At 34.9% G+C, this 13,709-nt stretch overlaps 1 protein-coding gene across 5 annotated transcripts in view; it reads right to left on the bottom strand.

The window, feature by feature from the left end:
• Positions 1 to 13,709, bottom strand: part of AFTPH (aftiphilin) — a 67,010-nt gene that overhangs the window by 6,096 nt on the left and 47,205 nt on the right. For 2 of the 5 annotated variants that reach the window (XM_027072346.2, XM_027072345.2), the window contains 3 exons: positions 7,652 to 7,712; positions 6,051 to 6,134; positions 2,065 to 2,188 (listed from right to left, as the gene is read on the bottom strand). In XM_027072346.2, coding sequence (XP_026928147.1) covers positions 2,065 to 2,188; positions 6,051 to 6,134; positions 7,652 to 7,712 — 269 coding nt within the window. The remainder of the gene's footprint in view (positions 1 to 2,064; positions 2,189 to 6,050; positions 6,135 to 7,651; positions 7,713 to 13,709) is intronic. The other 3 variants (XM_053200670.1, XM_027072347.2, XR_003424778.2) reach the window with 2 other exon arrangements.

The raw sequence follows: 13,709 nt of genomic DNA, 5'->3' as shown, positions 1-13,709 counted from the left end.
ATAGTTCATTCAGTGAGATTGCAGAGAAAAAAAGGTAAGGAAACAGTAGGACTGTCCTTAGAAAAGACTGTCCTAAAAATAAGCAGGGGAAAGCCCAAACAATAAAAGCATCAGTAGTTTTTTTTAAGTCAAAGGTAACATTTGGCTAACATATAGAGAAGAAATAATGGACGAGATTTGTATGAGAATTTTGACTTGTAAATATGCTTTGAGAAAAGAAAAAATTAGAAAGTGAGCAAAAAGAATCCAGAGAGGCTTCATTTACAAGTAGGTTTACTTAACAGGAGGCTTCAACAGTGTCAGGAGGCATTACTACAAAGAAATAGGAACAATGAGAATAGAGAAAATCTGTGGATGAAAGGAAATGTGCGTGCATGCTGTAAGTTTATTTTAGGGAAAAGCTAAGGGTATCCACAATTATAATAATGCTCTTATATAATTATAAATATCAGTAATATAAAATATCTATTGAATGAATGGATATTTAAGCACAAAATACAGTTTGAAAGGCAATGTGATAAACTCAAGCCAAAGTTTTAAGACAGGTAAGCATTTATTATTCACAAGAAAAAAAGGAGAGGGGTGCCTGGGTGGCTCGGTCGGTTAAGCGTCCGACTTCGGCTCAGGTCATGATCTCACGGTCCGTGAGTTCGAGCCCCGCGTCGGGCTCTGTGCTGACAGCTCAGAGCCTGGAGCCTGTTTCAGATTCTGTGTCTCCCTCTCTCTCTCTGCCCCTCCCCTGTTCATGCTCTGTCTCTGTCTCAAAAATAAATAAACATTAAAAAAAAAAATTAAAAAAAAAAGGAGATATATATATACACACACACACCTATATACACACACACACACACACACACACACACATATATATATGGGTGTATATACATATATATGGGTGTGTGTGTGTGTGTGTGTGTGTATATATATATATAGATTTTTTTTTTTTTTTTTTTTAGAGTAAGCAGTAGAGAGAAGGAGACAGACAGAATCTCTATGCTGGGTGGGGAGCCTGATGCAAGGCTCAATCTCATGACCTAAAGATCTAAAGATCATGACCTGAGCTGAAATCAAGAGTCAGATGCTTAACAGACTGAGCCACCCAAGAACCCCCCAAAAAGGTTTTTTTAAATGGATCCTTTTCTATAGAAGAACTGATTCAAAAGATAAATCTGAACCTGACAAGAGGAATGTTTTTATTTAGGACTAAGGGCTATAATACTTCTGCCAAAGTGGGCAGCTAACAGATCAAGATTTCCACTTGAAGACGCTGATGAAGAATGGATTTGGGACAGCAGCGTCAGTAGGCCTATCAACCAGAATTTGCTCTTGCAGTAGTGATTTCCTGGTTCGCAATGACTACTTCTTGTTAGGAACTGGCCTATTCTCATGGCTCACATGTCAAAGCAATGGCTTATTATTCCAGCACTAAATTGTGTAAACCTAAAGGTTTCCTGAATCCTAAACACAAGGCCCAAGTGACAATCCTTCTATCTGGTTCCGACACGCAGAGAGAACTGCTTTTCTAAAGGCCACGCCCCTGGCCTCCCAGAAAGCCTGGCAAAGCAAGCCTTCACATCCCAAATCAGAGGTGCTGCATATCAGCAAAAATGAAGAAAATAAAATAGTAGCATCCGCTACTCCATCTTAAGCCAGGACTCAAAAGATGAACCTACATGACTCTGGGAGTGTGAAAGTGGGTTCCCACAGACGATCATCTCAATGGTTATGAAGAGAAAGAGGGACTGTTTCTACAATGGCTTATGGTCTCAATACTTAATCAGAATTCTCCTCTCTGAAGTTTGGAGGGTGGAGTAAAAAAGAGAAAAACATATCTGTCAGCCCTTTCCAGCCTCTTATGAAATAGCTCTGCTCTAATAAAATTCATATTAAACATAGTTTGATAACTGTTTTCTGGAATTAGGCATCTATTGATTTTTATAAATACAACACGAATTTTAATACACATTTAATATTGAAATACTGTCAACTTATTCGCTTTCCCATTTAGGCAGTTTTGTTAAACACGGAATTCAAAATAGGGTGTAATGAACCCTAGGTGTTTACCTGGTAGATGTGCTTGTCTTCTCTACTGTGGACATGAGTCTTGCAAATGCATCAGTCACTTTGAGGCTTGAGGTGGAGATTTCCAGCTTAGAAGTTGTTAACTCATACAACTCTGGATCCACACCTTATAGTATAAAATGACAGTCAGTGATGGCAAGCTGCAATAGGTTACTCAATTAGCTACAGTCCAAGATGCAAAAGGCAATTATTCTGTAAACATCTGAGTCTTTTCCAAGCATAGCACATCTTTAGACTACTGTAGTACTGAATTTATTTTTTACATTAGAGATTCCATGTTTCAGAGTTTTTATGAAGTAGGAAAGTACTTTAGCCTTAATCTAACATTTAGGTAGTGGCTATCACGCAATTATTTCTAAAATTTCTATCTGCTATGGAAAACTCCCTCAATTTTAGATTAGTTAGCGATAAAAGTTATCCATGTTTCATAGAGTTCACGTTTGTTACATGACATTTCAATGTTCAAATGTACTGATTAACCTCATTTTGGAACTTCCCTCTCCAACCATCTTTTCTCCATTACTTTACTCCTCACCAAAAGATTTGGAAGCTAACAGCAAGTCTCAAACATGGTAAATGACTCAGTCAAATATATTCTGACCATGAGGACATTAAGCATTACTCACAGCATCAAATTATTACTAATGATAAATTACATACCACGTTGTTTTTTCAGGTAAGAAGGAGGGTTAAACATTCCCAGAAAAATAAAATAAAAGCACAACTTTTAGACAAAATGAAAACTGTCTCAAGGGTTAATTTTATTTCTATGGTCTCATATCTGATCTTGTTTAAATAATTCAAAATAAAGATGAGGTCAGAGAGATTATAAAAGTCTATAAAAATTCTCCATCTGACTTCACTAAAATATGCACATATATTTTATATTAAATAACAATGACTATAAAAACACTGAAAAGAACAATTAGATATTTTTGATTCAGGCTAAATGTTGGATAATAAAGACTCAAATAAAAAACCTATTAATCCTATACTCTCTTTGGTACCAGCAAGTTACTGGAGATAAAAAGTTTAGTAGTTTCAGAATAAGAGAAAAGCAGATTGTAAGGAAGAATATCTTACAGTTTCATCAATTTTTACTTATTATTCCTAAAAAGTTCTGAAGATCAGCAGATAAAGTTACATATACATATAAATACTGATGTTATAAGTTTCCTCCTTTTAAGATATTTTAAGGGTAAGAAAAAAAAATCAGGAACTGCCTTCTATTAACCACCTTTGCAGATGAGTAGCAGATGTAAAAACAGATCTCAGATGTTTACAGAAATCAAACAAGCAAAAGCAGCTTCCACAGTTATCATGTCCAACAAGGGAGGAAGGCTATAGAAAATGTTTGTTGACTCTCCCAAGTTCTTAATATTTCATTAAGGTACAGTTTCAAAATATACTTAACAAGGCCTTTTATTAGTATTTCTAGAAGTATGTAGGTTTCAATTAAAATCTAAATAATTGTAGATGCCTGTAAGGGACCAAATGAACCCAAAGTACCTCCTTCCTCCACTGTGAAAGGTTGGATTCCAAGTAACCACAAAATTTAAGCTGATGTCTAATATATAACGCAGAGTAAACAACTGCATTTCAACTGGCAACAGGAAAGTGGTAGTAAAAATTTGGTTGGGTTTATAAAATACTGGCCATTTGGCTGTCAAAGAATAAAGTGGGAAATAAAAAAGAGAGAGAGAGAGAGAGAGAGAGAGAGAGAGAACACCCACCACCCCAGCCCAAAACAAGGACCATCACAAAAAAAAAAAAAAAAAAAAAAGGGAAAAGTACCAGGACTATGTATTTTTCAAAAACAAGATAACTATTCTACACTAAAAATTGGAGTAATTTTTTTTAATGGAAGAGTTTGCTTGTTTTTTCTTTTGTTTTCTTTTTTTACTTTACAGAACCTTAATGAGGCATAGTATAAATAACTATAAAGCTAGCCAACCAAGTTCTATGCCAACCTCCTAATTCTCACACACAAAATAATTAAATAATCGCAAGCTAAGTAAGACAAAATGACTTTCCCAGAAACAAGTCAGAAAAAGTGCAAGCAAGTGGTGAAATGGAATACTGAGAAAGGTGCTGATACCTGTAGCTTGATGGTAAGTTTTAACAAAACCCAATAGCAATAAAAAGAAGCCAAAGCAAATTTATAGTAATCAAGTTTACACAGCAGCTAGAGCACACTAATGAAAATATGGAACAAAATTATTTAAAAGGTTCCAAAGTAATGAGGACCGCATTTGAGCATGCTAATTTCACTTCTATTACAACTCTAAGCTTCTGAAACCACTTGCTCTTCTCAAAGTTGTGTATACTGAGCCTGGTTATCAGGTGATTTCTGTACTTCTTTATATGATGAGATTATTTGTGTTATGGATGGTTTTCAACTGAGTTTGAAATGTAATGAAGAATTAAGTTTAAACCAGGTTTTAGGTGTCCAAAAATAGCGACCTCATGTAAATTACAGTATGGTTCATGACAAAACAAATCTGAGAGCAAATTAAAAATGGGAGCTTGGTATTTCATTCTTAGGAACACAGTAATGAGGAAACTGATACACAAGTTTTTGGTTGTCCTTTCTTCCCCCAATTAAGTATTAAAAACAGCTAATTAGGCTCACCCAGGTCATTTGATAGCTCAAATGTATTTAGAAGTAACTGGAGTAAACAGTAAAATATCATTTGAAAGTCAAAACCAGACACAGATTGGTTTTTCATATGCTTACAAAAATCTCAGAAATAACGAAAATGATAACCAGGGGCTTAGGTTTGAGAAATCCAGTCATTCTACCAAATGGCCTTAGAACTTCCTTACAGTAGGGTCAGTTTTCCATAACCAGATTTTGGAGAAGGATGTTCTGGCTTCCAGGCTCACCCTTATCTGACTTGTATGGTCTCTCCCCCGTTTCCCACCATGGCTCCTAAACTGCTGGAAGAGGGTGGTATATTCAAGTGGAATAGAACAAAACCAGCAAATTCTCAGGAAACAGGCTGGCTGTGTAACTGACTGCTAGTGGGGATGGAGAGGGATCCTCGCTATGCATTCTGGGCATCAGCATCTATATAGCACCCCAACAGCTGTCTGGTGATCAATGGGCATGATTACCAGATCACAAGGCAGGATGACAGGGACTCATTAAAATTATATTGAATAAAATGTAAACATAAAAATGCCATTATATTTTAATCTTTTATTCAGTTAGAAAATGACAAAGTACATTAGTCCTTTGGTCAATAAACTGAACTTCGCAGGGCTGAACATTAATTTAACAGGCACTCCAGTAAGTTTTAATTTCTAGCTTTTAATATCTCATAGCAATTATTTTCTACTATTAGCTTCTGTAACATTTTTTTCTTCATGGAAAACTAACAGAATACTTTCTATGTAAGAGCTACATGAAAACTACAGAATAGTTCTATGTGGGACCTATATATAACTAAGTGCTAGACTAACATTTTGGAATCTAATTATACACTTAGCAGTAATAAACAACTAACTGAATGCTAGAACTTGTGAAGGTTCTATTATCACAGGCACTACAACGTAAAGTCATCTTTGTATACTAAAATATTCTTACATCTCTAAACCTGTATTTTCTCAAATGGCTTTATAGAATATGCTTGTAAAAATAAGCATATAAAATATCACATTTTCCATTTACAGGAAAAAAAAAACCCCACAAACCCCGCTCTTAACTAACGACATTAGGGCCATTTTACTCCTAGAAATTACTTTCAGCTCTGAATATTACACTTAGAAAGCTTTCTTTAAGACACATTTCGCAGAAGTCAGTTGTTATAATCAGATACTAGGAAATAACAATAGACAGATAAAAGTATCAGAAAGATATTAGAGAGAATACAATCTACTCGTTTCCTTGTTTATAGGAAAGTCACGTGGTGTGGTCATGCTTTTTAGTAATTAAACTAGAATTGTGGTTTGAACACTCTGCTGACCTGGGATTGTGGTGCTGCTGCTAGAGCTACTGTCATCCACGGGCCCAAAGAAATCAAGGTTCAGAAGAGTGGAACCTCCACTAGCTTGAAATTCAGTGACCGTGTTGGTGGGCAGCCACACAGAAGGTAAGCCAAGGGAGGAGGGGTTATGTGTAAAAAGGGGTAAGACACACACTTGAACATGCAGGTTATAATTAGTAGTCATTACACATTTTAAAATCAACATTAAAACAATGTGTACAGTATTAGTTTTTCATTACTAAGGACATTTCTAAAGTAACAGTTTAATCCAATGTACATTTTCTCATGTACAAAGTAAATAATTTAACACTTAGGTTTTAGTTAGGAGTTCAGTTCTTTCAATCAAAACTCGAAGCCATACCAGAAAGACCAAGGGGAAAGTGTACCCGTTAAAGGGAAACAATACTTTAATCTCAACCCAACATTAAGTCACTGTACATGCCCAAATCAATCTTCCTTGTTAGTAATGTTGGTTTCTAATTAATGATTTTTAAAAAGTGACAAAGTTGTCAGTTTCAGGACACACACCAATACATTAACTTAGTCTAAATTAAAATTAAGAAGGAATGTCATAACTGCCCTACCCTGATGTGCAACCTCAAGCTGTACTGTTCCCCTTTAACTCTGAAACAGTAATCAGAAATAGTATACATTTTTAAAGAAGTTGTTTGTTAATAAAAAGCATGATGATTTGACTGAATAAGACACCAGACAACAGCAAAAGGTGCATCCAGGCTTTCCTTCAGCACTGTATTCAATTGGATGCTTTCCATGTCCTAGGACCCCCAGTCTAAGGTAAAGCTGATAGAGTGACAGGTGTATTAGACAATGGCTCAAATAACTTATGAAGTGTAAGGAATAAGGGTAATTGTATCTTAAGATCCAATTAAAATTTGTGGTGTCAACACACTGGAAAAGTAGCATTTGAAAGACCCACATTACTAGAATAAGTTATTCCTTTTTTAGGATTTTCTCTTAAAGCCACGAGAGAAACCAATTATTTCTACAAACTACCTACTAGTACGTTGAGATAAATTTTAGAAAAAGATCATGAAAATCATTCATTTTCCATTTGCATAATAAGTGCTCTATAAAATATTATTAAATCTGAAAACTACTTTGAGTCAATAAATATGGATCTATTTGCACATTGTTTTTGGTTATATAATTGTGCTTTGTGCTTTTTTTAAGCAGCCTCTAGCCACAAGACTTTGCATCCAAGAAAATTCCACAAATTAAAACTACAGAAACAGATTTCAAGTGAACTGGTCCTACCTAAAATATCATTTAAACTACTTAGATATTGTAAAAAATAAAGAAGCTTTTTACGTAAGATAAAGAAATCAAAATTTTACCTCTACTGCTACCTGAATTTGGACATTAATACTGTTAATAATAGTAATAGCTGTTTTTTTTTTTTTTTGAGCAATTACTATTCAGAAAGAAAGCCTGAATTTCCAAAGATAAGAATAAGAAGTTATGTTCAAACAAAAAAGGAAATCAGCAGAGAGAAGTTTGTCTGAACTTTGTAGCTTTCTTAACTCTAGCTCTGGTGCTAGAGGCTCTACGGAGAGACGTACCATCTAAAGGGTTAGTAAGGCCACTGCTACTCCAGTCAAACTGGACGGGTGGTAGAGACTCCTAGAGTTGAAAACCAAAAAATCAAAATTAATCAGTACAGGCTGTAGCAACGTAAAGAATCCTTAAAACAAAACAAAAAACTATTATAGCAAGATCATTAGGCAATGAAGTACCTAAAGACAAAACTGGGATAATTTACAGTTTCGGAAGATTATCTAAAAATATGAACACAAACTGAAATTGAAAGACTGACAAACAGTACAGCTTATTAAGAAAAACTGAGAAATGGAATTACTTTTATATTTTCAAACATACTTATGGACTGATTCTATGTCAAGATTTCAATCTATTCTCAAGTTACGGTTGAAAACTACTGGCTAGATTATAATACAAATATTAAAAAAAAATCACTGGCTTTTTTCACTGGAGTGATCTACTTAATATTAAATGACTGGCCACTTAAAATTTCTCAGTAGATGGTCTAAAGCAATAGAGAAGGTACCATACTGAAAAGGAGGACATCTGCGTTATCCAAGACCGAGTAACTGCTAATTAACTAGTTGTATGATCACGTGTGGTTTAATTTAACTGGTCTCTTTATAGATAAAATGAGAAAGTTTAGAGTCCAAGAGCTCTGGTTCTTTACAACTGCCCAAACTACAAAGAAAATTATGGGCCAGTAAATAGGAGCTACATTTAAAATAAAAAAAATTAAATCAACTTCTCTAACTTAGAAATCACTTATAATCAGTATCAGAATTTAATTTTAAAAATAATGTACTTAAAAGTATACTCAGAGCTCGTTTGCATATTCTAGGTTTTAAGATTTTGTTAATTGTCAAACACATAAATTGAGCAAATAGTACATGTGAGATGGAAGGTGGTACAAAATATTTTAAAAATGATCATTGCTTTAAGAGTTGTCTTAACAAGAAAAAATTGGGATTCTTAGTTTTCTTTCTTCTTTTATTTTTGGGGTGGTATTGACAACAGTTACTGAAATAACCTGTGTTCTAGAAGACTCTTAATACCAACATGTTGCTGTCTCTTTTTTTGGTAGTGCTTACCACTATGCTTTATTGTAAGGTAGATATTATTACAACTTTATACTCATTTTTTTTTTCTGTGTAAAGACTTGTTCCCTGTAGGAAAGGAGCATGAATTGGTTACCTTTGAAAGTCTAATTCCATGATATTATAATACAATTGCCTTGATAATTGGGATACCAATGATAAGCATGTTACTATAAGCATTTAGTCTTCCCTAAAGCAGGTCTGGAGACTTAGGAGGGAGGTATAAACAAAGCAAAATGCTAATATTAGTAGTTGCCAGGGGTTAGGGATAGCTGGGGGTGGGGAGGGCTATTAAAAGAATTCTTTATGGTGATAGAAGAGTTCTGTATCTTGATTGCAGTGGTGGTTACACGTATCTATCCATGTGATAAAATGGCATAGAACTATACACACACATTGAAATCAAGTCATATTCCTGGTTTTGATATTATGCTATAATTAGTACGCTGTAATTAGGGAGAGAAACTGGTGAAGGGTACAAAGCATCTCCTCTATACTATCTTTGCAACTTCTTGTGAATCTTTAATTCTTTCAAATAAAATTAATAATGCTGGTGAAAATCTAGTTTATAACCTACCTGCAAGAGTGATAAACACTTAGAAAAGATCTTTAGCTGATCTCAGAAACCATCAAAAAGGGTAAGTATTCCAACAGATTCAACTATTATTTTACTTAGAGATCATTGAAACCTTTAGTCCTATTGAATAGTGACTGGATGGACAATACTCAAGTTTATGCAATAACAAAATTTCTGGTTAAATGGAGCAAAGCTCTTTCATTAACATGTTTTATCTAAATGATGTCAAGTAACTGGTTGCTTAGAAATATTTCAATGATTTGCTAGGCATTTTAGATTCTCATCCAGATATAGGTCATTTTGAAGACACAGCCAATATTATAACAATGAGGTGCTAAAACATGGCTCAACATTTAGTGGAAATAAGACAGAAGTAAAACAGGACACGTTGGCAATTATAAGCTAACTAATGGCATTGCCAAGGAAGACTTCTTAAAGAGAAAGCACTGAATGAAGCATTTTAAAACAAACTTAAGCAATGAGGTATGATTACTGTAGAGACTAAGCAATACGGAAGAAAAGGTAATAATAAAAAGAGCAAAAACATTATATGTTAACTAAATGGAACTTAAGTAAAAACTTCAAATTAAACAAAAAAAATTAAGTACCTTTAGATTTATCCTTATTTCATGGTTTTGTTGCTTTGGTAATAGCATGTTTTTTTTATTTCTGTTCCTAATCACTTGTTTTTAGTATATATAGAAATATAGTTCATTTCTATATATTGATCTTACAGCCTGAAATTTTGCTAAATTCACTTATTGGTATTACTGTTTTTGTAAATTCATTGGGATTTTCTATGTAGATGGATGTCATTTGTTAATAAAGACAAAGAATACCGATTAAGAAAAAAAGAGCAACCCCCCGCCACCCCAACCCCCCCCCAAAAAAACAAAGGGAACTAGAAACCAGAGACTTGGGTTCTAGTCCCAGCTGTACCACTGATGTATGATTTTGGGTACATCATTTAGCCTTTCCAAATATATTCTCTTAATGTAAAAAGAGCACAGTGCTACACAATTTTTTTTCTTTCTTCTAACTTTAAAATTCTGATTCACAGTGCACCTGGATGGCTCAGTCGGTTAAGCGTCTGACTCTTGATCTCGCAGTTCATGAGTTCAAGCCCCAAACTGGGCTCTGTGCTGACAGTGCACAGCCTGCTTGGGATTCTCTTTCCTTCTCTCTCTGCCCCTCCCCTGTTTGTGCTCTCTCTCAAAAAATAAACTTAAAAAAAATTAAAAAAATAAAATTCTGATTCACAAATGAAATAGCCACATCCAGAAGCCTAAGAGGAAATTTTCTAGTAGTGACTAGCTAGATAACTGCTAGCCAGAGCACTGACTCAATTCAGCAGTGGATAAAGTGTGGTTAATGTACTGATCTTGCTAAGTAATAGGGGAATCAGTAATGGCACCATGAATGATGTGACCTTGACATTCACTGAATAAAGATTTAAAAAAAAAAACAAAACAACAAAAGTATCATTACTGCCTTTTGCCCACAAGCTGTTTTTTTCAGGTAAAAGTATCCTAGAAAAAAACACCAGGAACAGTTGTTAAATAAGTCATTAACCTCCTAAACAAGAGATGCAATGGTATAAACTAATTTGGAAGAAACAATAAAAATCCAATGGGTACCCAGATTGAGCCAGATCAGAAAGCAGGCAGTCGTAATGAGAATTATACAATGATGGTAAGTTTGGAAGTCACTGTTAGTGATGCCAATAAAAAAACATAAAAGGAAGGTATGGTGTATAGCTGACCAAAAAAAAAAAAAAAAGGTATTAAACAGATCTTTCCTGACACATTTTGTTGAACTTCTAGTACTAAAGGCTATGGCTGTTTCCTCCGGATATCATGACTAGTGGAAAGATGTAACGGTATTACAGCATGGCCAAAACGTAAAGTAAAAATAATACACACACTGCCTGCCAGAGAATAGTGGTAAGAAATATTGCTTTACATAAAGAGAATCTTACAATGTACTTTAGATGTTTCTAAAACATTTAAAATATTCAGGAGTATGGAGCCAAGCAAAGATCATACAATTTAGTGAAGAAGGTGTGCTAAGGTGCCTTCTGATACGTGTATGAAGTCTTCAGTTTGAGTGTCTGTATGCTGACATGCTTCATGTAGAATGAAGGCCTACAAAGGCTTAAGTTGATTCAGAAATAAATTTGAGGGGCAAATGGGTGGCTCAGTCGGTTAAGCATCTGACTTCAGCTCAGGTCATGATCTCGTGGTTCGTGGGTCTGAGCCCCACATTGGGCTCTGTGCTGACAGCTCAGAGCCTACAGCCTGCTTCAGATTGTGTCTCCATCTCTCTCTGCCCCTCACCCGTTCACTCTCTCTCTCAAAAATAAGCATTAAAAAAAAAAAAAAAGAAATGTGAACAACTTCGATTGGGAGATATTATTTTCATTGGCTCCCAAAAAGCCTAAAAACTTAAGCTAATGAGGATCACAAACCCCAAAAAAGGTACTTAATATTTGTGTATTTTTTAAATAAAGAGATGTATGCACTAAAGAGAATAAAAGCATGTGATTAAAGAGAGTTTTTTTTTTACATAATTAGCAAGAGACCAAGTTCCATCTTCTAGCAAAGAAGTTAGATGTGCTTAAATGCTGCTGAGAACTTCTATACTTGACTAGAAAGGGGGACAGCAGTCCTTGGATTATAAGTATACATATGGGTGTATGCATATGTATAGACACAGCAGCAGCTAAACACCTATCATGGAGCCCTGATTAACCTCCATTAAATTAATACACTTTAGTTTCCATTAAAAGTTCCATTAAATTAACATACATGTTTTTTATTAGGTCATCTAAGACTTATAGTCATTTATAATTGAATTCTACAAGAAAGATGGTAAGTATGAGGGGTGACTAGAATATAATATGTAAGATCAACTAAACCAACTAGGGGCAAAAATGACAAGTGACAGCTAACTCTGATAAAATAAGCAATAGTTTATGGGGTGCAACACAGAGAAGTGGTTGGATGGAGAAGAGGAGGAGGAGGCAGCAGGCAAAACGAGCAACAAGTGGCCTCAAGCAAGAATGGCTTCATTTTCAGTAAATGTGCCAGGTAGTCTGAACCAGGTAGTTCAAGTTAGTTTCCTAATACCTCACACTGTAGGGATAAAAATGTTGCCTTAAGGCAGAAGTGGGAATGTGCTATGGGAGAAGTAATTTTGGGATCTGCTTATGTAGGGCAGGCCTGAGAAGGAAGCTAAGAGCCAGAGAACAATGTAAGGACAATTAAAGGAAGAGAACTAAGGACAGATTCTACTTACGGAGACAAATTTGCCCAAACCACTTTGCCTGTTGCCAACCATCAATAAGGCCAGGCATTTTATGTTTCAGGCCTCCTTGCCCACTATTTCAGTGCTAGTAATGAAGTGGCTTCAAAGGGATGTTTAAGCTATGCTAGGTATAAACCACAGTGGTACACAGCCATAATATCAGATGTTCCTTGAAACACAGCTGAAAGGGTAGGACTTTGCTTTATGTTACTGTTTTCTAAAGTATATTCTCCAAAATTCTAGTTCAATGGGTGTTATGACTCCTTTTCCCTTGGTCCCTGTGGCCAAGTAAATTTAAGAAATAATTAAAATTAAAATTAAATAGGGTTATTTACTGCAGAATACTCCAGAGACCTTAATATGTGTGTTGAGAATCTTCAAGGGTGGTTATTGGGTATGTATGAAAAATTTTCCAAACTTACTTCCCCCTGGAACTCTTCTTTAGTAGAGCATCTCTGGGGGTTAGTGTTCAAAGAACACACACTTTGGGAAAAGCTGTCCAAATACACACTTTTGTGTTAGATATAACTAAAGATGATATTTAAGGTAAAAAAAAAACATGGCAAGAATGTTTTACAAATGGTAATGTTCACTTAAAAATATTAATCTTCTAAAAAAAAAAATGTTTAACCAGCACTCAGTCAGTTTCTAACGATGTGAGAGGAGTAAGCAAATTTTTCCACAGATAAAAAAGTGAGGGGGAAGGCTCTATTAACTATATTAGACTGAAAAAAATTTGTGTTTAATGATGCCAAGGAGGTAAAGGATAAGAAAGACTGCTTTCTTTTCTTCTGAACCCGGAATGTTTTGTAAAAGGCCACATTATTTTCAACTTAAATAACTTTTATTCAAACTCTCAAAACAACAGTTTTTGATGCAATCAACAATTTTATTACTTAATAAAATTTGCAGGTTTCGGGGAAAACACACAATAGCAGATTTGAAGAGTCGGTGTCAATGTACCATTTCCCAATTTTTTTTGAAAATCAGCACTTACCAGATTGGTATGTCAGTAATTATGATCATACAATGTTCAAGCTGTAAGGTGTTTTTAGAGATGCCTACTTCACAAAGTCTTCATTTTATAGGTAAAGAAACTAG

This window comes from Acinonyx jubatus, chromosome A3 (assembly GCF_027475565.1).
Source record: "Acinonyx jubatus isolate Ajub_Pintada_27869175 chromosome A3, VMU_Ajub_asm_v1.0, whole genome shotgun sequence".
In the NCBI taxonomy this organism is placed as follows: domain Eukaryota; kingdom Metazoa; phylum Chordata; class Mammalia; order Carnivora; family Felidae; genus Acinonyx; species Acinonyx jubatus.
Note: the sequence above shows the minus strand (reverse complement) of the source record. Positions and strands in the feature narration are given on the sequence as shown.